This window comes from Anabrus simplex, chromosome 1 (assembly GCF_040414725.1).
Source record: "Anabrus simplex isolate iqAnaSimp1 chromosome 1, ASM4041472v1, whole genome shotgun sequence".
Lineage (NCBI taxonomy): Eukaryota > Metazoa > Arthropoda > Insecta > Orthoptera > Tettigoniidae > Anabrus > Anabrus simplex.
This window is the reverse complement of record NC_090265.1, coordinates 1178024173-1178051352: the sequence shown is the minus strand read 5'-3', so window position 1 is coordinate 1178051352 and position 27180 is coordinate 1178024173. Positions and strand designations below refer to the sequence as shown.

At 38.7% G+C, this 27180-nt stretch overlaps 1 protein-coding gene across 1 annotated transcript in view; it reads right to left on the bottom strand.

Annotated features, from left to right (window-relative positions):
• The window catches only part of LOC136858421 (hemicentin-1), a 357960-nt gene that overhangs the window by 74142 nt on the left and 256638 nt on the right, over window positions 1-27180 (bottom strand). Inside the window, exons 32-34 of the mRNA XM_067137953.2 lie at window positions 25839-26012; window positions 17949-18087; window positions 6464-6595 (exon numbers count right to left, since the gene is read on the bottom strand). Coding sequence (XP_066994054.2) covers window positions 6464-6595; window positions 17949-18087; window positions 25839-26012 — 445 coding nt within the window. The remainder of the gene's footprint in view (window positions 1-6463; window positions 6596-17948; window positions 18088-25838; window positions 26013-27180) is intronic.

Sequence of the window (27180 nt, the reverse complement as noted above, 5' to 3'; positions counted from 1 at the left end):
TGCAGTCCGGTCTAGCGCCAAAAAACATCAAATACGGTCAGGGGAAAATAAAATACGAATCCGCACAATTGTGCGTACACGGTCTGAAAGGGTTAGAGAATTAAGATAGCCAAGTGGTCTCTGAAAATTGTCATTATTTAGGGAAGTATATTGCTCTTCATGATCATAAGAACAATGAGAAAAGGAAATCCAAATCAATTAGTTGTAAATTTGATATAGGTAGAAATGAAAGGTGTATTTATATGTATCTACAGTAAAACCTCATTAAGATGTTTTTTCAGTGGACAACAAAAAAGAATGTGTTAAGCGAGAAAATGTACTACTGAACATACAAATAAGAACTATCCAACAGGAATATGGAAATATTAGATAAGATTTTTTCCAACATGAGGGCCTTTTACGTTGTGTATCTACAGGTACAGTGAAAACTATATCTACCATTTCTGAAGATTAGAGGAAAGTATTTAAAAGGGGTGAAAAACATGAGAGAACAAATATGAAAACCCTTCCCGCTGGGGCTTATAAAATAACAAGTGCAATGAACAGCAAATAGCAAATATAAAAACATGTGCACTGGGGGGGCCAGTAAAAATATTGAAGTATTATTGCAGATTACACTCTTTCTAAAACAAATGTAAGTTGAAGCCTTTTATTTCAGAACAGTGGGTTATTAAACATTATTTTATGGTCACACTCTTAGACAATGAATTGGAGGTTACACTCGACCATGTGCAACCGGAAGGAATGACTTTGGCCACTGTTTTGAATAAGCATCGACCAACCCCAGTGATCAAGTCAAAACTCGATGGTGCGAGTTAAACATTTGCGATCTCTGCGCACTTTAAGATGCAGATGCCAGTCCACTTTCTGACAGATTTCAATTTTGTCTCCATTAGTAAGGAATTTGGGCCGGCCCCATGGTGTAGGAGTAGCATGCCTGCCTCTTACCCGGAGGCCCCGGGTTCGATTCCCGGCCAGGTAAGGGATTTTTACCTAGACCTGAGGGCTGGTTCGAGGTCCACTCAGCCTACATGATTAGAATTGAGGAGCTATCTGACGGTGAGATAGTGGCCCCGGTCTAGAAAGCCAAGAATAACGGCCGAGAGGATTCATCGTGCTGACCACACAACACCTTGTAATCTGCAGGCCTTCGGGCTGAGCAGCGGTCGCTTGGTAGGCCAAGGCCCTTCAAGGGCTGTAGTGTGATGGGGTTTGGTTTTAGTAAGGAATTTCACAACTGTTTCCGAATCCATAACTAGGCTATCACAAGAAAAATATGCACCACGCTAGTCAATTTCACATGATTATTTTCCTTATTCAGATATAGGCTACCGTATCACACAACAAATATCTGCTACACTTCACTGTACCACTCAACACAAAATACATTTCTAACTTCTGAAAGGAATGCGAAATACAAGCATGAATAGGCTCAATGTGTTATTCAGAAATCTCACTGCTAACCAGCAAGCAAAATTGAACATTCCTGAGGCTAACAGCTTGCTCCTAAAGGAGCAACATCCTGTGTATTTCAGGAATTCAAGGCCTTTTCCCATAATCATGCAACTGCGGCGAAGGCTCTTACCCGAGTTGGAAATCACATTTGTTTCACAAGGGATGACAAATAACATTTTCAGGGCTAGGAAAAATGTGATCTTACTAAGCGGTAATAGCGAAAATTTGTGACACGATAATGCGATGAGAATTGGAACTTCAAATTTACGATGTTTTAAGCGGGAAAACGTGTTAATGAGGAACGCACTAATGAGGTTTTGTTGTATGCATATATACATGCTTCCCATAATTGTGACATGACAAAGAAATTACTCTTTATTATTTTGGCAACCTGTGGAATGCAGTTGGAATTTATCTTCAACTATGAACATTGCTGAAACAAGGGTTATTACATAACACTACAGTATATCTTGATCTCATTCTTGATTGGTACATTGTTAACAGCAGATATCTTAGCAAACTGCACAGTATTTAATATTTAACAACCTGATTAGTTATTACTTATTGCTGCTGTGGTGTGGAACTTACCTTGTTCTCCTCGCTCCCCCTCCCCCATCTTTCACACACACACAGCACACACACAGAGTCTGGCCTGCTAGCAGTTGTGTAGTGTGGACCGAGACTTGTACGAAGCAAGTAGCAAGTGCTAATGAAATTTATTCCCATATCTGAGTTAGAACCCAATTAATTGACATGGTGTGTTTACCGTATTTCTCGAAATCCAAGATGACCCTGAATGCAAGATCACCCCCACTTTTTCCTTCAAAAAATTTAAATCAGGATTAAAAAGTGCTTTGTGAATTCATAATTTAATTTTATAACAAATTTCAAATTTAATTTGAGAAATAAAATAAACACACAAGTATCAAGTGAATCCTACCTACTTCCCTAATAATTTCCGTTAGAGGTATCTGATACTGCCTTTGAAAGTTCCAAGAATTCTTATTCGTGAGCCTACATTTGTATCACATCTCATGTTATAGCCATTACAACCTTGCATTTTTTGCGCACATACCTCACAATTTCATGTTTGACTTCTTTAAAGCGTCCTTGTTTTGGGCCACTGAATGCCTTGCTTGTACAGTGCACATTTTTAGACTACCTATGTCTTCACGCCAACGTCGAACATTGGCCTTAGTTTACCATATTTTCTTGCAGCTGCACAATTTTTCTTTATTTCTGCATATTTAAAAACCATTCATTTAAAACTGGCATCATAATATCAAAGATAAGCCATTGAAAATTTGCCAGCGATACTTGTTCCACGTGTCATTACAATATGACAATCCATCACGAAAGAATTCCTGTTGTCTATCAAACTCATACTGTACTAAGCATCAGGTACAACCAGCTGCTGCTAGACACACGTATCGCTTGCTGACTTCAGCAGCTAGCGATGTACAGAATAATAAAAACGTGGGCGTTATATATATATCGTATGGTTGTACAAGTGCACAAAAGTTTACAAATAATCAAATGGAAATATCCAAATTTGACAAGCATTCCGGAGCACATGGTGTCACTTGGTGTAGATTCTTCAGACTACTGTCAAATGCACGAAGTGGGCACTCCTGAACAATGTGTTGTATGGTTTGGTCCTCCACTCCACAGTCACAGACAGCAGATGTACAGAAACCCCATTTCTTTAAAGTGTGACCACACCTCCCTTGACCCGTTCTAACGCGGTTCAGCTTCAACCAGGTTTGGCGTGGTAGTTGGAATCCCTCTACCTTCTTTGTAGGATCTTCAACTCAGATATGGGAATAAATTTCATTAGCACTTGCTACTTGCTTCGTACAACGTTGTTGCCACTTGTAGATCATGGCTTTCGACACGGACATTGAAGGTCAACGAGTTTTGTGCACCGTGATATGGCCATTTCGCCCTTGTGTTTTTCGTGCACATACCTCACTATTTCATATTCGACTTCTGTAAAGTGTCCTTGTTGCGGGCCACTGAATGCATTTTTTAAAGCTATCTTTGGCTTCACGCTAACGCCGAACATTAACTTTAATTAACCCATATTTTCTTGCAGCAGCACAATTATTCACATGTTGAATAACCATTCATTTAAAATTGACATAATATTGACAAGAAACCATTGAAAATATGCTGGCAATACCTGTTCCATGTGTCTCTACAATACAACAATCCATCACAAAAAGATTTCTACTGTCAATAAAATGGTTATTTTACTAAGGGTCAGGTACAGTAGACACATTACAACTATGTCACTGAGTAACCTGGACTTTATAAGAATTCTAAGGGTCACATCCTTGCTATTATAATTCAAATGACATTTCCTGTGCAGTTGGAGCTCGGATTACGATACATTATCGTCGACCTTGCAATTAGCTCAAGAGAGAAGGCCTAATGTTCTGATACCATTCTGCAGATTTGAGAAACATTTTCATAGAGGCTAGTAGAATGTCATTCTGTCTTCACTATTTTCCAAGAACCAGTGACATTACACAGACGTACTACACAATCAACAGCCACAGTTGCATAATAAAGATGCGGACGTTGAAGGTAGAGTTTTGTGCACGTGAGGGTGAAGGAAAGTAGCATGGTTACTGTAGTAGCTGCCACAATGTTCATTACTGTTACGCTGTGAATGCAAGACGACCTGTGATTATTCACATGAAATTCTGAGAAAATGTCAATGAGATATATGGTATTTGACCTGAAAAATGTGAATTCCACTTACAGTATATCTGTTGGGTGTTAATATTTGAGTGTAATTTCTGCTTAAGCCACGTTGTGTGTTTTCTATTTAATCATTTTCTTACCAACCCACGGATTGTTCTTCTTGGTGTACTACAGGTGTGAGCTTCACTCTTGCGTGTTTATTAATCTCATATTTGTATTTATTTAACTTGATAAAGTTCACTCCGTTCTTTGGTAAATCTTCCATATTTTGTTTGTTAAATGTGACTTACCACCAATATTGTGGTTGGCAGTTTTGTTTTTGTTCTTGATTTTGAGAAGGAACCTTGATTTTAAATTTCTGGCTCTTTCAGAGCTCATCCTTCATGTTCAACTTCTCATCTTAAATTAATTCATTTATTTGTGTTATGTTTCCTATGGCTATTATTATATGTGTGGTTTCCTTATTTAATAAGGAATTTTAGGTATATATAAGTGTTTCTCTTTCAGGTTTTTATTTTTATTTTTAGAGCTTAATATGAGGGATATAGGATGCAAATTTCCAATAATTTTGGTTCATATTAGTTAAGTGGTCTTGCATGTTATTTTAAAGGGTTATTGTTGGGTACTTAATCTTTTGTTTTCATGACTTGTCGAATGTGTATTTGTGTGCTCCTGATTATTTATTTCAATCAAATTTTAAAATTAAATATGAGTGTTGCATGTTACATGTAGTCTTATTCTGGTTTTATTTTATTTTATTGGTGGGTGTGAACTTTGAAGTATCTTATTAATTTCACAGCGATACACTTCCTGTATTCAATTTGTATAGGCCTACACGTGAGACCTGAACGTACCCATATCACCACATCCCTTGTCCACTTCCTGCCTGGTTGTGATGTTTATGGTACCTTTCCATCTTCCTCTATTTAACGACCATTGCTCTTCCTTATCTGTATTCCAATCCAGGTTTCTTTTAATTATACTATTCTTGATCATTTTCAACCACCCTCATCTCAGACTCCCTTTTGTCCTCCTTCCTTCCATCCAGGTGTCCATAGTGTGTTTTGGTATCCTTCCTTCTTCCATCCTCTTAACATTTCCAAACCATCAAAGTTTTATTTTTCCCCATTCTCTGATTTCCTTCCTGACATCCTCATTTCTTACTTGGTCCTTTCTTGTCTTTCCTACCACACTTCTTAACAATTTCATTTTACTGGACTAGATTTTATTCTCCTGTCTTTTTGTTAGTGTCCACTGCAGTACTGGTCAGTAGTACTTCTTATACTTCACCTCTTTACACTTCATTGGTACTTCATTCCTCTACACCAAGTTTCTCACACTCTGCGAGAAATTTCCCTGTTGAATCCTTTAACTGATCTCCATGTCCAGCCCTGCATCCTGCATCAGTTTGCTTCCCAAGTACTTGAAGCTCTCCACAATTTCAAGGGTTTGTCCTCTAATTTTTAAAATTTCCTCTTCTAAGACAAATTCAGGCAATTACTGCTGTGTATCTTTGTCACCCTGATGGCGAGTGATAAAAACACTTCTCTTCATTTTTTCATTAAAAGCATCTTCTCTTCTTTCAAAAGTGTACAATACCATAGGTTAAAAATTCATCATTTTGAAGACTTGGAACAATAGTTTTGCACTCTCGAGGTTGGTAAACCTGGTTCTGTCTGATACCAGTGATTCAGAGACAATACCAAACCATAACAAAGACAATAAAAGTGATTCTTTCTCCAACATGAATTGTTGGAATGATATTTGCATTTTTATTTTCCTTCAATTTTGGAATGCTAACACAACTTATTAAGAAGAAAAATGTCAATAATTCACAAATACATCAGTAACTAAATAAACAGTGCCTGCAGTTGAAGACCATTAACATAAGGGAAATTTAATGGCGTTGAGAAAGAAGCAGAATACACTGATGAAGAAGCATAATATGCTGATTGCGATACCAAGAAAATAAATGAATTCAAAAAATTAAATTTTTAAGAAGACTCAAGTAGGTTTTACTTAGATAATTCAAAACAGTATTGGAGAAGCAGAACAAGGAAGATATTACCAAAGAAAGAAAGAAAGAAAGAAAGAAAGAAAGAAAGAAAGAAAGAAAGAAAGAAAGAAAGAAAGAAAGAAAGAAAGAAAGAAAGAAACATGCCAAACACAAAAGATGTTTAACCAAACATTTACAAAGTAATGGATTATCATCCCCTCTTTAAAGCCATCTAAATAAGTCTGATGACAGTAACAGCATATTAAAAAGTGGAAATGTAAAGGTTAATTGAATTAAACATACCCTCATATGGCTCTATATTAGTGGTAGCCTTCAAAGGAAGAAGTGGAACTTCACCATCCACTGTAATGTGTAAGTGAATTTTATTGCCTGATCCAGTACCATGGCACATAGTTTTCAGTACCAGCTTTTCTCCTGTGAACATAAATAATATATTATATATCTGTACCTGCCATTGCAAATCTGAAATAAACATTTTCTTTGGTTGTTGCTAAGCTGACCAATGAGCACATCACCTAAAGCCCTATTCTCTCTCAGTGACTCAAAGACTTTAGCACAGACTGTTATTGAATGATGATGATGATGATGATGATGATGATGATGATGATGATGATCTGGCTGGATTACTTCACTATGGTAATAGAGTAGACCTAAATGAAATCCAGGCCAGTCAAAACTCTGTAAGCTGTAGGGAAAGCAGTTTGCCTACGACATGAGAACTCCTAAACCAATCATAAGCTCCAGACTATCCATCAAGTTCTAACTTTTTGGGAGCCTAGTTCCGACCATTACCTTTTAAACATTTGATCCAGCACTATGGGAAAATATCTAAATGAAAATGATACTCTAGCAGTAACCTCTATGAGGGAACCCTGGGTCACAGAGTGAGCCGTAAAAGAGAGTCAGATTCTGGGGGTGGCATACAAAGTGTGAACATCAAGGACCATAATTTATAACATAGGACAGACCGGGAGGAGCTTTAACACTAGGTACATCAAACATATTAATGCAGTCAAACATTACAGGCATTCTGCCATGGGAATACACATGCACTAATCTAAGCACAATTTTTTCCGATATAGGTAAGGACTTGCAAATCATTGAAATGATGAAAAAAAGACCTCTCATCAATATTACAAAAATGTTTATTTATTTTTAGATCAACAAGTCAATTTTATTCACAATCTGAATGTATCTATCAAGAAAACAACTGTTATGAGGTTATCCACATCCTTATTCTTAAGACATACCTAGGGAGAACAGCGCATCAACGGATCACTCCCCCACTGTCTCACACGCCCTCCACCCCACAGCCGAAACAAGTCACCACCCCCTCTTACAGTCAGCAACAAGCTTCAGGCAGACACAGGCAAGCAGTGCACCTCCAGCTTTCCTAGCGGTAGGATTATGAGAATGAGGAGTAAGAGAGTAAGCACTATCAAAACACTCTCCAATAATTGAAGACCGAACACACACATTAGCTCTCACATCTTTTTCTTCTTTCTCCACAGACATCCACTTTTTCCGACTACATTGTTCCATACAACCAAGGCCGAACTGTCATATAACTTTTAACAACAACAACAACAATATCAACAGTATCATTTTCAAATTATAGCAGCTACTACAAGCAACGAAGAATGTACCCCCAACTCCTCGGCAAACTGTACATAATTCGTAAATACACACATCTCAATTCTACAACCTCCAGCTGCCTTAACATTGGCACTCTGCTGGGCTGAGTGGCTCAGACAATTGAAGTGCTGGTCTTCTGATCCCAACTTGGCAGGTTCGATCCTGGCTCAGTTCGGTGGTATTTGAAGGTGATCAAATACATTAGCCTCATGCCGGTAGATTTACTGGCACATAAAAGAACTCCTGCAGGAGCAAATTCCAGCACATTGGCATCTCCAAAAACTGTAAAAGTATTTAGTGGGACGTAAAGCAAATAACATTATCCTTACAGGATTGTCAATTTTGACACACTTTTCTTTTAACATATTCAATGGTTTGACTACAAATAAATGAACATTTTTTAACAAACGTTTTTATATCCATGGTTACATCTACAGCATCATAGGAACTTTATAACATCTTAACCCTTAACTATGGACGTGCGGTCAACATGACCGCGGTGGAAAAGTAAACACGTGCCACACCTCGCTTATCGCCCTGCCAGTATATTTGCTTGCAGTACCTTTCTATTTTAAGATGACCTCTCCACTGTATTTATCTTATCTGTCATAAATGACCGTGCAGCTGCGATAAGAAGCTGATGAGTTTCGTAGCGGCCTGGGTGACCGCACGTCCATGGTTTGAAGCAGTCTTCAGTTGATAGTGCTGTGTGTAGCAATGAGTCAGCGTGCAGGTACTTCGGCGAGTGTCCGAACATGTGATGCAAATTACGAAGGAACAATTACCGAATGGTTTGAAGAAGACATGAGTGATGTGGACGATGGTGATAGTGAAACAGAGAGTGATCACAATACCGATACTGAAACTGAAGGAGAGGGAGAAGATGAAAGTTCCGCGCTACTGCCTGATGATTCATGTTCTAAGTGTTTTTATGGTAGAAATAGGTACAAATGGTCGTCTGCGGAACCTCCACAGAATGTGCGTACATCTCGTCACAATATCGTGATTCACCTTCCCGGTTTGCGCCCTTCAGCTCGAGTTGGAAACAGTGTGAATCCTGTTACGGCATGGACACTAATATTTAGTGAAGAAATGGTGAACTTACTAGTGCGATGGACAAATGTGAAACTCAGTGCAATGAGAAGTAATTACAGAAAGTCTACCCGACCAGAATTACAAAATGTTGACGCAGTTGAAATGAAAGCTTTTCTAGGCCTTCTTATTTATTCTGCGGTTTTCAAATCTAACAAAGAGGACATCGCTTCAGTCTTCGCAGCTGATGGTACGGGCCGTGAAGTATTTCGTGTTGTGATGTCAGGTACAAGGTTTTCCATTCTCCTGTGCAGCCTGCGTTTTGGCAATCCTGAAGACAGAACGCAGCGGAGAGAGACAGATCCTATTGCACCCATATCTGAGCTTCTGAATATGTTGATTCAGAACTCTCAAAGGTGTTACTCCATTGGCACAAACGCAACAGTAGATGAGATGCTAATTGGTTTCAGAGGTCGGTGTAAGTTCAGAATGTATATTTCGAACAAGCCTGAGAAATATGGAGTGAAACTGATGTGCCTAACCGATTCGAAAAATAGTTATTTGTACAATGCATATATTTATGCAGGGAAGGACACTGATGGAATAGGTCTTTCAAGGGAAGACAGAAAATTTTCAAAGCCAACTCAGGCAGTTCTTCGTTTATTGAAACCAATACAGGGTACAAATAGAAATATAACAGCTGACAATTGGTTCACCTCAGTGGAGCTTGTTCAGGAGCTGAGGAAAAGGGGATTCACTTATGTTGGGACAGTAAGAAAGAACAAGAAGGAAATTCCAACTAACTTCTTGCTTTCCAAGCAGAGAAAGGTCGGTTCCTCTGTGTATGGCTTCACGAAAGACATAACTCTTCTCTCACACGTTCCGAAAAGAAACAAAGCTGTTTTGTTAGTATCCTCTATGCACCATGGGAAAGCAACTGATGCGGACACGGGGAAGGAAGAGATGATTCAGTTTTATAATTCTACGAAGTCTGGAGTAGATACTTTGGATCAGATGTCAGCCAACTACTGCACAGGTAGAAGAACAAGAAGGTGGCCAATGGCAGTCTTCTTCCGTATCGTCGATATTGCAGCTGTGAATGCGAATATCTTGCATCAGTCCTATCGCGAGAGCCCCCAAATGACCAGGCAACATTTTCTGAAAGAACTTGCTGCTCAACTCACTAGGCCACACATGATAAGAAGATTATCAAATCCCAGGATCCCAAGAGATATTCGAGGCGCTATCTCTAGAATTTTGAGCATCCCTGCGGAGCGTATCAACATTTCCGAGGAGAAGCTTGAAAAACGGATAACTTGTCGTCTGTGCCCACCAGCAAAGAAGAGAAAAACATATTACAAGTGCTACAGATGTGAAAAACCAGTATGCTTGGAGTGTACAAGGAAGATCTGCTTCGAATGTGTTGAGTGAGAGTAACATTGAGGGCCAAGTTCAGTGCTTGCAATATCCACCCCCAACAAGAGATCAGTCTAATGTGTCGTTAATTTTCAGTGCAGTGATTATCAAACATCTTTAATACCCAAGTTAGGGTCAATTTTTGTTGATAGTGTAAAAGATATGTGTGTTTAAATGGAACAGTGTATTCTGAATAACGAAAATTGCTGCGACTGCAATCTGAAGGTATGAGGGTTATACAAATTAACAAATGGAAAATATTTTTGTGGTTTTGGGTTCAATAAAGTGTAATTATTCAAATAAAAGCAGCTAGCAATTTATCTCATTAACCGTCCCTTCCGTAGTCAAATTAATTTTCATGCGGTCTCAGTGACCTCACGTCCATGTTGATGTCACTGAAAATGTACGTCAATAGTTAAGGGTTAAACTTCAAACTTTTACATAATATTTAAAAAAAAAAACTCTGCTTAATATCGTGCAAATGTGCTCAATTATTTGTGACGTAGACTGTAAGGAAGTCATTTAAAATTCAACGTGTTTTTATGACATACAACTCATGTTAACCATTTTAAGTGTATATATAAGGCATATTTTATGTAAAATGTGTGTTAATCCAGATAGCTTTATGATTTATGTATTTGATTGAACTGATGATGATTCCAAGAGAATCGAAACTAGTCTTCGTTTATTAAAGGTATAAATGATACACATTATATAAAGTGTTGAATGGTGGAACATCCCTCCATTGATTCCTATCATATACATCAAGGACCAGTCATAGGGTGCCTCATCTTGAAGTACCAACCCCAAACAGAGGTTTCATAAAGGAACTCTCAATGTCCAGACACTAACTGGAATTGGCAAGCACACTGAGCTCACAAAATCTCAGGACAAAAACACACTGTCAAAATGCTTGCAATTCAAGAGACATGTATCCTATTGGAAGATATCTCAACAATTCGTTCAAATCCAAGGCTAAGATCATACAGTATCTGTTAATTTAATTATTCTAGATACAGCCTTTATAGTTCATACATCCATTGTGGATTCTGTAGTGGGCTAAAAGTCATTTTTCCCAGTCTGTCAACTCTATCAAGTGTGCTAACAAAGCTTCCGCCCTAATCAATGCTAATGCTCCTATTAATCAAGATAACTCCAGAAATCTTGAGAAAGTTTAGACTTTCTGACTAAACTTGATGATGTCCTGCCTGGAATTTTCTAATCATTACTTTGCATGACTTCAATGTGCAGTTGGGAAAGGCGCAAAAGTTTAGATACACCAAGGTGAACATCCAGTTCACACTCTAATCAACTGCAAAGAGGAACGCTTTATCAACACCTGCAAGCAGATGAGCCTTAAAATTATGACCATCTACTTAAAAAATAATCCTTGTAAGTGAACTATCTGTCACTCACCGTAATAAGCTGATTGGTGAACATCAAATATCATAAAAAGAAAGAAAGTTTCCACCTAATCAATCTTTTTATGATATTTGGTGGCTATCAATATGGAACAAAAATGAAATTTATAAATCAAGATGGTGAACATCAGATAGACCATGTTGCCATCTCCCATTGCAATGTCCATGAGATATAGAAAGTGATAGTGTTTAGAGATACTAATATTGATTCAGACCATTATCTAATTAAGGTTAGAGTGCAGTTTGTACCAAAGTACAATCACACATTCCAATCACAGAAGATCCATAGATTTCAGGTCAATGAACTCATGATAAATCAAAATGTCATTTTATGATTACCAGAAAGGGGGGAGTCTAATAGGCGAGGATATATGATAACTAAGTTCATCCACTACACGGAAAAGCATAGAAGCACATCCTAATATACATAGATGATGTACGCTGGTTGCTATGGTTACTGTGGTGTTGTAAAATTGTCAATACAAAACCTCTCCATGCTAATTCTAGAGAGACTCCAAGCGTAAATACATATCCATGTTAATATGAGAGCTACTCATCAGACATTTCACTATCGCCAACAAATTACTTCATTTTACCCTGTTCTAGACATCTCTCTGATAGTCTTTTTGAAGCTGGTAAGGAACTTGGTTTCCTCCAGTGACACTTCCCAGTTTGGGTGCCTGACTTCTGAGACAATTGACCTGGATTGCTGCTATTTCCAGACATTCAGCAATCAGTGACATATTGTCTGAAGAGACCAGATAATTGACTGTCATCCCTTCTCTTTTGTGACTCAGGTACACTACACTCCGGACACCTAAGCTGACCAGTTCCTTGCACCATTTTCTCACAACATTTTAAACAGAAGTGAGGAATGTCCATCACCTTGTCAGATCCCTACTTCGATCTCAAAGGTTGTTGAGATCTCACCTCTGAATTCACACATGAAGTGTGTGTCAGTCAGGGTTTAATTAACCATGTCTTACAGACTAATACATTAATAGGTGAAAATATTATATTGTAAATATGCTCATACCACCTGGAGTTAACTGTTCAGAGTCGACAATAATAACTAACAAATATTTCCAGAGCATGTAGATTTTTAAGCTTGAGCACACCTATTTGGTAGGTTGAAGATTGGTATTATCACAGGCTGCAAACATAATTTCGAGTAACAGCCATGATTAGGTGATATTTTAACATATTCTTACTGTAAATATCATCCTCTAATAAATGACTAACATACAGTAAAATCCTGGCAAGACGTTTCTGAAGGGAACAAGAAAAAGAACATGTTAAGTGAGAAAATGTATTACTGAATACACTCATGTTCATAAAAACCAGAACACCTTGAAAGACTAGAGATAGGAAGTTCATATTCACAGGACATGTGCATTAGTATGTTCAGAAGGTTCAAGGTCCACATCGATATTTTGGCGCACCACCACCCACTGGTAAAATGTGCCTGCGGCTCTCGTTGTTGCTATAAACCAAAGGTAATGGATCAGTGTGACTTGATCAGACATGCAGGATGCCTCGCAGATGTATGCGAGAACTGTACCATCCAATAAGTGAGTTTGAAAGAGGGCGCATTATTGGCATGAGAGAACTTGATGCATCCATCCAGGAAATTGCTGCTTGTGTGGGACGAAGTGGGTACAGGTGTGTACAGAATGGTTCACAGAAGGCTGTAGAATATGACGAGATGGGACTGGTCGCACCACCCAGACCATCCCCTGAGAAGATCAACACCTCATCCGAATGGCATTGCAGGACAGATCTGCATCCTCCTCAGTTCTGGCATAACAGTGGACACAGTGTAACACATCATACGCTATCAGGAGTGACAGTCCGTCACCATTTATTCAGGTTGGGTTACCGGCATGTTGTCCACTTCTCTGACTACCTTTCACTAATGACCATAAACATGCTACACTGCAATGGTGTATGGAACAACGTCACTGGGGACAGGAATGGCAGCAGATAGTGTTTTTGGATTAATTCAGGTTCTGTTTGTTTGAAAATGATGGCCTCATTTTGGTTTGCCGCAGACAGGGGGAGAGGCATCACATTGACTGCATTCGCACAAGACATACAGTGCCAACTCAAGGCCTTATGGTGTGGGGTGCTATTGGGTATAACCACAAATCACAACTGATGCGTGTCCAGGGCACTGAGACCAGTTTAACCTATGTGAATGACATGCTGTGACCCGTACCCATATCCTTTTTTGCATGACACCCCAGACGCCATATTTCAGCAGGACAATGCACAACTACATGTTGCTGAATGAACATGTGCCTTCTTCTTGTCACAGGATGTCAGATTGTTGTCCTGGTCTGCCCAGTCACCAGACTTGTCGCCAATCAAAAATGTGTGGGATATGGTGAAACTATGGGTGCGGTGCTGTGACCTAATGCCAACCACCAAAGATGAACTGTGGAATCAGGTGAATTCAGTATGGATGGCTATACCCCAGGATGCCATTCGCGCCTTTTATGCGTCGATGCCATTACACATGGAACAAGTTATCAGTGCCCATGGAGGACCCAGTGCTGACTAGGCAACAGGACACATGCTGAACCTAGGTGACTGAAATGCTAATCGTTTCTGTAGAACATACTAATGAACAAGTCCTGTGAGTATGAACTCTAGTTTTCAAGGTGTTCTGTTTTTTACGAACATGAGTGTATATGAATAAAAACTATCCAAGAGGGATATGGAAACACCAGATACGATATTTTCTGACGTGAGGGCATTTTACGTTGTGTATCCATCGGTGCTGTGAAAACTATATCCATCATTTCTAAAGATGAGAGGAAAGCATTAAAAGGTGTGAGAAACATGAGAGAACAAATATGAAAACCTTTTCCGCTGGGGCTTATAAAATAATGGCAGTGCACTGAAAGGTGTGAAAAACACCAGAGCACAAGTATAAAAACATTTGCATGGGGATCAATAAAAATATCAAAGTATTATTGCAGATTACACTCTTTTTAAAACAAATGTTAGTAGAAGCCTTTTACACTGACTGACAGAGCAAATGCAACACCAAGAAGGAGTGGTTCGAAAGGGATGAAAGTTGGGGAAAAAACAGAGACGGCACGGACGAATAATTGGTGTTTATTTCAAACCGATATGCAGGTTACACAATGCGCACGGCATCGACTCAGTAGGATGTAGGACCACCGCGAGCGGCGATGCACGCAGAAACACGTCGAGGTACAGAGTCAATAAGAGTGCGGATGGTGTTCTGAGGGATGGTTCTCCATTCTCTGTCAACCATTTGCCACAGTTGGTCGTCCGTACGAGGCTGGGGCAGAGTTTGCAAACGGCGTCCAATGAGATCCCACACGTGTTCGATTGGTGAGAGATCCAGAGAGTACGCTGGCCACGGAAGCATCTGTACACCTCGTAGAGCCTGTTGGGAGATGCGAGCAGTGTGTGGGCGGGCATTATCCTGCTGAAACAGAGCATTGGGCAGCCTCTGAAGGTACGGGAGTGCCACCGGCCGCAGCACATGCTGCACGTAGCAGTGGGCATTTAACGTGCCTTGAATACGCACTAGAGGTGACGTGGAATCATACGCAATAGCGCCCCAAACCATGATGCCGCGTTGTCTAGCGGTAGGGCGCTCCACAGTTACTGCCGTATTTGACCTTTCTCCACGCCGACGCCACACTCGTCTGCGGTGACTATCACTGACAGAACAGAAGCGTGACTCATCGGAGAACACGACGTTCCGCCATTCCCTCATCCAAGTCGCTCTAGCCCGGCACCATGCCAGGCGTGCACGTCTATGCTGTGGAGTCAATGGTAGTCTTCTGAGCGGACGCCGGGAGTGCAGGCCTCCTTCAACCAATCGACGGGAAATTGTTCTGGTCGATATTGGAACAGCCAGGGTGTCTTGCACATGCTGAAGAATGGCGGTTGACGTGGCGTGCGGGGCTGCCACCGCTTGGCGGCGGATGCGCCGATCCTCGCGTGCTGACGTCACTCGGGCTGCGCCTGGACCCCTCGCACGTGCCACATGTCCCTGCGCCAACCATCTTCGCCACAGGCGCTGCACCGTGGACACATCCCTATGGGTATCGGCTGCGATTTGACGAGGCGACCAACCTGCCCTTCTCAGCCCGATCACCATACCCCTCGTAAAGTCGTCTGTCTGCTGGAAATGCCTCCGTTGACGGCGGCCTGGCATTCTTAGCTATACACATGTCCTGTGGCACACGACAACACGTTCTACAATGACTGTCGGCTGAGAAATCACGGTACGAAGTGGGCCATTCGCCAACGCCGTGTCCCATTTATCGTTCGCTACGTGCGCAGCACAGCGGCGCATTTCACATCATGAGCATACCTCAGTGACGTCAGTCTACCCTGCAATTGGCATAAAGTTCTGACCACTCCTTCTTGGTGTTGCATTTGCTCTGTCAGTCAGTGTATATCAGATGAGCGGGTTATTAAACATTATTTTCTGGTCACACTCTTAGACAATGAATTGGAGGTTACACTCAACCATGTGTGACTGTGAGGAATAACTTTGGCTACCATTTCGGCTCTGACAAATCTTTGACCAACTCGAGTGATCAAGTCGAAACTCAAGTGTGCGAGTTTCAACTTTTGTGTCACCTCAGAAGATGCGGATGCCAGTCCTCTTTCTGACAGACTTTAATTTTGTCTTCATTAGTAAGGAATTTCATGACTTTTTCCATATCCATACCTAGGCTATTAAAAGACAAATATGCACCATGCTAGTCAACTTCACACGATTGTATTCCTAATCCAGATATAGGCTATAAAGTGACAAATATTCACTACATTTCACTGTAGCACTCAACACAAAATAAAATTTCTAACTTCTAACAAGCACAAACTTGTAATAATCTTATTTTAATGTTATTTTGCTTTATGTCCCACTAAATACTTTTACGGTTTTTGGAGACACTGAGGTGCCGGAATTTAGTTCTGCAAGAGTTCTTTTATGTGCCAGTAAATCTACCAACAATAGGCTGATGTATTTGAGCACCTTCAAATACCACCGGACTGAGCCAGGATCGAACCTGTCAAGTTGGGGTCAGAAGACCTCCGTCTCAATTGTCTGAGCCACTCAGCCCAGCAGCACAAACAGGCTCACAGTGCGTGTTGAGTGCGTTGGTTCTGAACTGTGAACAGGAACATGAACGACCAAAAGATCAATGTACAGTTATGTTTTAAGCTTGACAAGACACCGAAAGAAACGCATATGATGCTGGTATGTGTTTATGAAGATAAAGCACTGTCCTTGAAGTGTGTGTACAAGTGGTTCGCCTTTTCTGAGGAGGCCGGGAAAGTGTTCCTGACAACCCCTGTAGCGGAAGACCGGTGACTGCCGTCAGTGACAAAAACATTGAGAAGGTGAGGACATTAATCACGAATGATCAGCGATTAACTGTGCGTATGATAGCAGATGAACTGCAGATTAACCATAAATCCGTACAACAAATTGTTACCCAGAAGTTAGGGAAGAGAAAAATGTGTTCTCATCTTGTACCACATCACTTGACTGACGATCAGAAGCAGATCCGTTTAGAGGCTTCACAGGATTTTGTCGAAACAGCAGATGCAACACCAAATTTCTTGAACTGTATTGTCACTGAGGATGAAACCTGGTGTCTCAGGTACAACCCTGAAACGAAACGGCAAAGCATGGAATGGAGTTCTCTGGGATCCCCTTGTAGGAAAAAGGTCAGAGCTGAAAAGTCACACATCAAACTCGCTTTAGAAAGATATTCCTGACATCCAACGAAATGTGACGAGGCTTTTGAATACATCCCAAAGGAAGCCTTCTTGCAAAGTTTCCAGGACATGTATCGCCGAACTCAGCAGTGCATAGTTATGGCAGGGGACTATTTCAAAGGACAGTAAGCTCACTGTCATGCATTGTTCATCTATGTTGATAGTACAGGACTATTCACCAAACTTTATTGTTGCAGATAGTATATTTTCAACTAAAAAACTTGTTTTTTATAAACTGAATTTTTCTAATCTCTCACATGTGGAAAAATTTATGTAGCACAAAACTTCCCTCTTAAACTAATCCAAATATGTTCTCTTCCTTGAACCTAAATTTTAACTTGTGAATGATAAACCTAAATACTTGAATGTTTATCAGTTACTGAAAATGACAATACAGTAAAATAGTTTTTATAAAGAATAACTTAATTTAACAATAGGCCTACATATCAATACAACTGCATAATTTACAATGGCATTTATCTTACCAGAATCAAAGAGGATTTGCATTGTCTGTGTGAAGTGTCCATGAGTGAGTGTATGTCCATTGGAGGCTCCATCCTTCTGAAATGCTGTTATCCAAACCAATGGCGACACAAAATACTGGAGATATGGAAACCACCCAAGCTGCCATAAACAAAAGAAAAGCTTGTAAACAGATTTATTTTGTAAGTGTGAAGGAAGGAAAACTAATAAAAACATTTTTGATTTTTTGTGAATTTGTGTGTGTGATTTCATTTTATTTTACATTTTACGGCCTACATTGGACCACTCTAGTCAATTATACGAAGGATTTCTTGATTTCCTATCAGCCCAATATTTTTTCATTCTGAAAGATGCTGCCTTCCTTTGTTCTGTTGAAAATACCCTCCCATTAGACCTTTTATTGATCTTTATCTGTAGCCTGGTGTGTGTCTTGAAGTATCCTAATTTTTTATTTTTTTATTTTTCAGATGGTCTATTGTTATTTGTAGTTCTTTAATATCCTCCTTAATTTCTGTGATTCATTTAATCTTGGTCTTGTTATTCCATAATTTTCCAATTATTCTTCTGCTAATTCTGGTGCCAAGGTGTTCTGATAAGATGCCCAAGGAATGATACACGGTTTTTCCTAATCGTGCTCAATACTGGTTCATTTTCCTTATAAACGGTTTTATTTGATTTCTGTTTATTTATGCATGTTCTAATTATTATTCTTTCTCTCTTAAGTATTTTGCCTGTTTCAGCTGTATTAGTAGTTTTAAAACTGCTTTCTGTAACATAAGTTATTTCTGGCTGTGTGACTGTTTTATAATGTCTTAATTTAGCTGCTATCGATAAACATTTAATTGTATGTAGTCTTGGTAATATAATTTGCTTTGTTTGATTTATTTATTCTGTTATGCCAAGGTGATTTCTCATTAAGATTATAAGTTATTATTTCTCCTAAATACTTAAATTTATCAACAATTTTGATTTCTTGCCCATCAACTGTTATTTTATTTATCAGTGGGGGATGTGTAAATATGATCTCAGTTTTTTCAAAGGATAATGTAAGACCTATTTTTTGTGCTATTTCCTGTAGAGATTTAATTTGGTGTCAAGTTTCTTGAATATTGTTGGTCAATAGAGCAAGGTCATCAGCAAATCCTAAACTGTTTAAAATTTTGTTCGAAACCACTATCTCCCGAAAACTGGATACTGAGCACACTTAAGCGACTGCAGCTATGTTCTTTGGGTTGACCTTGTACCATTCCCTTATTATAAATTGTAATGCACAATTAAATAGTAATGTGACTTTATTTATTAAAATTATTTGAATGAATTTTATCTCAACCTATTGACATGCATTCATTTTATCATTATATATAAAATACCATCCAAGTATGTAATCCTATGGCTACTCTCATAAACCGTATCACCACAAACTCTACAGAAACAAAATTATATTACACATATATCATTACATTAAGAACCAGTAATAGTAATAATAACAAGATAGGCATATGTCTTCACTAGGCAGAATATGGTTATTGTAAGTTGTCATAGCTAATAATGTCTCTGAATGGTCAGCATTGTGCCCTTCAGTTCAAAGGGCTCCAGGTTGGATTCTCAGCTGGTCATGGATTTTAATTTAGTTCATTCCATTGGCTCAGGGACTGGGTGTTTGCACTGTCCCCAATATCCCTACAACTTTTACACCACACACAACACTGCAACAACCACACAGTGAAAGTGCAATGAAAATACTATTTTCATGGAAGGAGAAAAGAAGGAAAATCAGGGAATGAATACTGGAAGGAAGAATTAAGAAAAAATGTGGAAATGCAATGTCATGAAGAACTGTTTGGTTTCATCATGAGAAAAAATATGGAAATGTTTTACAGGAATGGGTAGAATATGATGATAAATAGTAATTAATCTTTCGTGACAGGGATAAAGATTAGAAGTCAAAAGTAGCTGGATTTCAGGACATAATTTTAAGTTTTAAAAACAGAGACAGTATTAATCGTAGAGGGTTTGAAAGAATAGGCCTACATCAAAATATTTCTAAAAATTGTATTTTTATTTTTTAATAATGGTTTTCTGCTAACTGTTGAAAATTAAATCAATAACTTAGTGATGATAGCCACTTGTATGGTCAGTGTAACTGCATTTGGTTCAGAGGGCTCTGGGTGCAATTCCTGGCCAGATTGATGATTTTAACTGAGTAAGGTTGATTCTTCTGTCTGGGGGGTGGGTGTTTTGTGTTTGACTAATACACTTCTCTTCATTTACACACAACACACCAAACTAATCACCACCATAGAAACATGCAATTATGAAAATGTGTTCCCTCCACATATGGTTAGCATCGGGAAGGGAATCTAGCCGTAAAAATGGGCCAAATCACTGCAATTGCTGACTCCAATAAATAGAGAAGAAGGGTTTTCTTTTACAAGTTGCTTTTGCTTTACGTCGCACTGACACAGATGGGTTTTGAGGCAACAATGGGACAGGAAAGGGCTAGGAGTGGGAAGGAAGTGGCTGTGGCCTTAATTGAGGTAGAACCCCAGCAATTGCTTGGTGTGAAAATGGGCAACCATTGAAAACCACTCCAGGGCTGCCGACAGTGTAGTTCGAACCCACTATCTCCCGAAAACTGGATACTGGGCACACTTAAGCGACCATAATTTTCGAGCTTGGTGTAGAGAAGAAGGGTAGGTAGAAGAGTGATCATAGCCACTTCATGTATCTGTTCTAAAGCAACACAGAAAATTAAATAACTTTGGTATTAATCCAGCCTCATGCAGAATAAAATTCTTCAGATAGATGATGTTCTGTGAAGTAATTGTAATTGTAATTTTACTGATTACTTGTTGAAAAAGTATGAGGCATGTTTTTTAAGTAAATACCATTTTTAAATATGGCCACTGATGCATTTTGTTCGTCATTCAGGGCATGATTACATAAAATCAGCTTCATGGTCCGTATCGCACTTCAATAGATTCACAATTAAGTATTTAATTTATTTTCCACCTAGTCGATACAATGATTGCTTAAGGCAATTTTTAATGGTCAAAAGTGGTACATGTTTCGTATATTATCAACATCTTCAGCCACATAACACTGTTTAGATGAAAAATATATAAAATTGACAAAGTAATGCTTTAGAGGAAGTGTCCTTAAAATTAACATTAACATTAACATAATTAATTTTAAGGACACTTCCTCTAAAGCATTACTTTGTCAATTTTATATATTTTTCATCTAAACAGTGTTATGTGGCTGAAGATGTTGATAATATACGAAACATGTACCACTTTTGACCATTAAAAATTGCCTTCAGCAATCATTGTATCGACTAGGTGGAAAATAAATTAAATACTTAATTGTGAATTCAGGGCATGTGCGCTCAGTACGTACATCTATCAGCTAGCCACAAATGCCATTACAGAAGCATTCATCCATATTTATGTTTGCTTGTGCATACTGAAAATGCATCTGGAAATTAACGGTCCTACTGAATGTGAAGTACATGTTGTGATTAGTTTTCTAAATGCAAAAGACGTGAAAGCTCTTGAAATTCATCGGCAAATGACCCCAAATCAAGCGCATAGGCAGTGCTTTGACTATCCTTGAGTGGTACAGTAATGAAGGTGATGTGTTCTTAAGCTGAATTGTCACCAGGAATGAAATAAGAGTGGCTTATGTTACACCAGAATCAAAACACCAATCCATAGAAAGGAGACACTTAACTTCAACCAAGAACGTAAAGTGCAAGGAAACAATTTTAGCTCGCAATCTTATGTGCACTGTGTTTTGAGATAGGCAGGGTATGTTGCTTGTGAATTTTTTGCACCGGGGTGACACAATAAATGCCGGCCCCATGGTTTAGGGGTAGTGTGCCTGCCTCCTACCTGGAGGCCCCGGATTTGATTCCTGGCCAGGTCAGGGATTTTTACCTAGACCTGAGGGCTGGTTCAAGGTCCAGTCAGCCTACGTGATTAGAATTGAGGAGCTATCTAATGGTGAGATAGCGGCCCCGGTCTAGAAAGCCAAGAATAACGGCCAAGGGGATTTGTTGTGCTGACCAAACGACACCTCGTAATCTGCAGGCTTTCAGGTTGAGCAGCAGTCGCTTGGTAGGCCAAGACCCTTCAAGGGCTGTAGTGCCATGGGGTTTGGTTTGGTTTGGACACAATAAATTCTGAGACTTACTGTCAGACCTTACTATACTCCTTCAAAAATGGCCTTCACGGCTGCAGATCTTAAAGTCTCAGGGATAGAACCAGCTTTTGGGTGGTTAGGCTGTATGCTATTGCAGAGTTTTGCCCAGATGTGCCATTGGATTGGCACACCCCTCCAAGACTCTGCTTAGCAGTGGCAGACCAACTGTGTGATTTCGCCGTGTTAACAAATAGGGACTGCTAACCTGCTGAAGAAGAAGTGAATTCTCCTTTTTCAAAAATATGTACTTCCCATGGAGATGTATGTTTGTGCATACTGAAAGTGCCTCTGGAAATTAACGGTGCTACTGAATGTGAAGTAGATGCTGTGATTAGTTTCCTAAATGCAAAAGATGAGAAAGCTCTTGAAATTCATCTGCAGATTAGTCAAGTGGGTCACTGTTTGTCATTACTGAAGACTTGGTGCAAAAAGTTGGTACAAAGGTTTGAGATCCCCGAGATTTTAATATCTGCAGCCATGAAAGCCATGTTTGAAATTGTATCTCCACGGGGAGTACATTTTTTGAGAATGGAGAATTCAATTCCCCTTTAGCAGTTTAGCAATCGCTAATTGCTAACACAACGGGACCATGCAGTTGGTCTGCCACTGCTAAGCAGAGTCTTGGAGGGGCGTGCCAATCCAATTGATGAGCCCAAATGGCACGTCTGGGCAAAACTTACTAAACTCTGTTGTGCAATCCAAAACAAATGGCTTGGCATGCTCACAAGGTGGATTCTTTTACTTCATGACAATGCGCAACCTCACACGGCTAATCGAACCCGAGACCTCATCACTTCATTTGGTTGGGAACAATTTGATCATCCTCCATATAGATCTGACCTTGCACCTAGTGACTACCACTTCTTCCTGCACTTGAAAAAGCACTTAGGAGGTCAACGTTACGACAATGACCTAAAAGTGACCGTGCTGCAGTAGCTGCTACATCACATGGCAGATTTCTAAGAGGATGGAATTCAGCAGCTGGTTTCATGATAAAGTGCCTTAACATGCTTGGAACTTACATTGAGAAGTAGTTTAAGGTACAGACTTACTTTAAAAATAAAATTGTTCAAAAAAGTTGCTTTAATTTTTTCTATAACAAAATGCTACTTATATGTCTCATAATATGTAATTAAGTAAAATACTACTCGGGTAACTGTAATTCAACTCAGTTACTTTTTTCTTGTACTCTTCCCTTTATTGTTCCCTGAGTGAGGTTTCAGCATATGTATCGTTCTGTTTAAATGTATTCAGACCAATCAAGCATCTTATTTGTTTAAACTGATCTTAAAGTTTAATGGACACTGCCTAACTGAGACAGTAAAGGTGTGCTCAGCTCACCTAAAAGGACATGACTTCAATTACCAGTCAGAAAGTCAAAAAGTTTAGAAACAAGTTCACTGCTGGAGAGGCACATAGGCCACCTGAGGCTTACTCAGACCACACCAAAACTAAGTACTAGGTTAAGTTTTGGAGGCAAAGGCAATCAGTCATAGCAGTGACTATTCTCTATCCAACTTTATGCTGAGGATAAAGATAGTGGAAACCTTTACCTCCCACTCCTCCAAGAGCCCTCCAAGGTCTGTATGGAGACGGCTGAACCTAGCTTTGCTTTAAGTTTAACACAGTGATGATGATGATGATGATGATGATAATATATTTACTAGAATCAAAATCACCGAGCTCAATAGCTGCAGTAGCTTAAGTGCGGCCAGTATCCAGTATTCGGGAGATAGTAGGTTCGAACCCCACTGTCGGCAGCCCTGAAAATGGTTTTCCGTTGTTTCCCATTTTCACACCAGGCAAATGCTGGGGCTGTAAGGCCACGGCCGCTTCCTTCCCACTCCTAGCCCTTTCCTGTCCCATCGTCACCGTAAGACCTATCTGTGTCGGTGCGACGTAAAAGAACTAGCAAAAAGAATCAAAATCTTGAAGAAATAAAGAAAGGGTTAATTTGTAAAATAATTTATTCTACAATGGTGGCAGGCAACATGTTTGTTTCTTTTTTTTTATCCTTTGTTTTATGTCACTCTGACACAGGCAGGTCTTACAGGGACGATGCTATAAAGGGCTAAGAATGGGAAGGAAGTGACCATGACTTAATTAAGATACAGCCTGGTGTGTAAATGGGAAGCCAAGATAAACAATCTTCTGGGCTACTGACAGTTGTCTTCTGAATGCAAGTTGGCAACCACTTAGCCACTTGCTCACAATACTCCCCAGATAGTCATTTTATTGATTACGACTAGCTCTTGTACTCATTGTATATGCCTGTGCATTATTACATTTTTGTTAACCCCTCATGTTGAGTATGAGTTGGACATGGCTACTGCCATTACCTCTGAGTGGCTTGTCATGATGAACTCATTTCTTGGTTCTCTCTGGCAATTTTGCAATTTAATCTCTTTTACATTCATGTTGCTTTTGATTTGATCTCTTTCTTCTGGTACAAAAACTATGAATCAGGTTAATATTCAAAACATACAGATAGATTTACAAAGCCTTGAAGATGTTGCCAGGATGATCTCCATACCAACTTTCTATAGAGTTATTGGCTCTTCACTTGAAACTAACTCTTGCAAGCCACTGATAATGACCTTATTTATCATTGTATTGGAAAAATGTATAGACCAAAAATTTATAGGTGATATTCTAAACAAATTTTGTCATGAACAATTCTCCTGTAAAACCAACTGTAGAAGAGATAAACTGAGTTTTATGTTTTAAGCCCCCTTTGAATCACTCCCACTTATAACTTATAACTAAGATCCTGACACACCAATATTTTCCCATGATGCCGTAATAGACAAAAATTAAACTGATCCCAACATAGGCCACTATTTGTCCTATCTAGTAAAAAATCAAGTAGAGTTGAGTCCTGGAAGCTCAATTCTTAGTAACTCAACATTCTATAAAACTCAACATCTGCATAAGTTTCTTATTTCCATAGTGAATAAATCTTATTGGTTTTATTACTTTCTTTCTGTACTTATACTGGTTGAGCAGTATAACTAGCAACAGTAATTTTTGGAACAAACTGTTATACATAACAATTTTTCCAGGCAACAAATGCCTTGTTTGGGGAAATTCTTTCGATCCTCAGGTAGCAGCTTTTGAAGGTAGGATAACTCACGTCAGTTATTCATCACTCTTGCATTCTTCTCTATTTTTTCCAGTCATTTTATGGGACAGATTTTCCACTGAAAAATGAATTGCAATGATTGAATGGCATGCAGTACCTGCAGAAATTTATTTTAGTTAAACACTTTCTGTGGATTGGACTTGCTATTTCTAAGTGAGTCAATATGCAAGAAACTTTCCAAATTGAGTGTTGCGTTGTTTTACCAGTAAAAATGTCCAGTGAGAAGAAGTGGAAACAAAGCAATGTGAGTATGGAAATTAAATTTGATGCAATAAAGACGGAAAATTTCATGTTTACATAAGTTATTTTTTAAGTACATTATCTCACGTTAGGTTTCGTGCTGCTTTTGGCCTCTATATGTTAAAAGTTTTCAGTGATTTTTTACAACAAGAAATGAGTTTTATATAACCCTTCCATAAGTCCATAAAACATTTTCATAACTTGACACCCTTGCAAGTCCTATTAGGTCGAGTTTGTGAGACTCTTCTGTATCAGGTGAAGATTTAAAATGTACAAACAGAAAGACAATTTTATATATATTTCTTACCTGTTGTTTAAGCACATCCCTAGTGGATACTTGGACAGTGCGTTGTGAGTCTAAATCTAACACATCAATATCAGGAATAGTGTCTGAGAGTGTTTGTCCATTGAGTGATCCCTGTAGCTGAACAGAAGCTTGCATAGGGATATTGTCACACGCACCAGTAGGACACTTCTCTACCTATACAAAAGGAAGTAAACTTTAAAAACACTTTTAAAACATTGTATGTTCTGGTTTATATCATAAATCAGTGTTTTGTACAATCAATTATTGCTCTATGCAACAGTAAATTATGTTATTAGCAAAATATTTTATACATGCATTCAGTGCAAGAGTTCGAAAAAGGAATTTGCTTTGCTTCACTGTAGCTTATTTAATTGATCAAATTTCCTTGTATTTATTTACCAAGGAAAATAAATAAATAAATAAATAAATAAATAAATAAATAAATAAATAAATAAATAAATAAATAAATAAATAAATAAATAAATAAATAAATAAATAAATAAATAAATAAATAAATAAATAAATAAATAAATAAAAATATCAAGTTTTTTATTCTCTAATCTTAAAATTTCATATTTTAATCGTGTGTTGCTCAAGGTAGCCAGTCTAATCAGTTAAAAATGGTTCAGTAAGATAAACTTGTTTACAATAAAATTGAGGTGAAGTTGTGAGAATTCAATATTAATATTTATGTTCTTTTATCCTCAATTCTTGTTAGTATTACATGCTGCAGTCTAAGGGTAGCATGACTACCTCCCACATGGAGGCCAGATCGGGTATTTCTACTAGATCTAAGGGTTTGCTTGAGGTTCACTCAGCCTATGTGAGAACAAATGAGAAGTTATCTGATGGTGAAATAGTGGTCGCGGTCTTGAAAGCCAAGAATAACATCTGATAGGATCCATCACGCTGAACATGCACCACCTTTAATCTGCAAGCCTTTGCACTCAGCAGCAGTTGCTTGGTAGGGCAAGGCCCATCAGGACTATAGTGCCATGGGATTTGGTTTTGATTTTATTAACATACTGTAAACTTCTTGTGAGATTCTCAATCAAAGACTCCACCTTTATAATACTGATGTTATGTTTTTAATCAAGTCATCAAATCACTTATTCAAACTTTTCCAGCTTAATAGGCTATGCCATTAACATAGATGCACTATTTTAATATTTCCATGACATGTCAAATACCATATTTTATATTGACACAGTCAGCATTCCAAATCCTATTTTAATTTTTAATGTGTCTTCAATGTCTTTGTCCCATTTTTACTTTTATCTTGTATACATTCAGCTGAAGATGTCCACAGTTATAGATGAAACATATTCCAATAATTATTAAT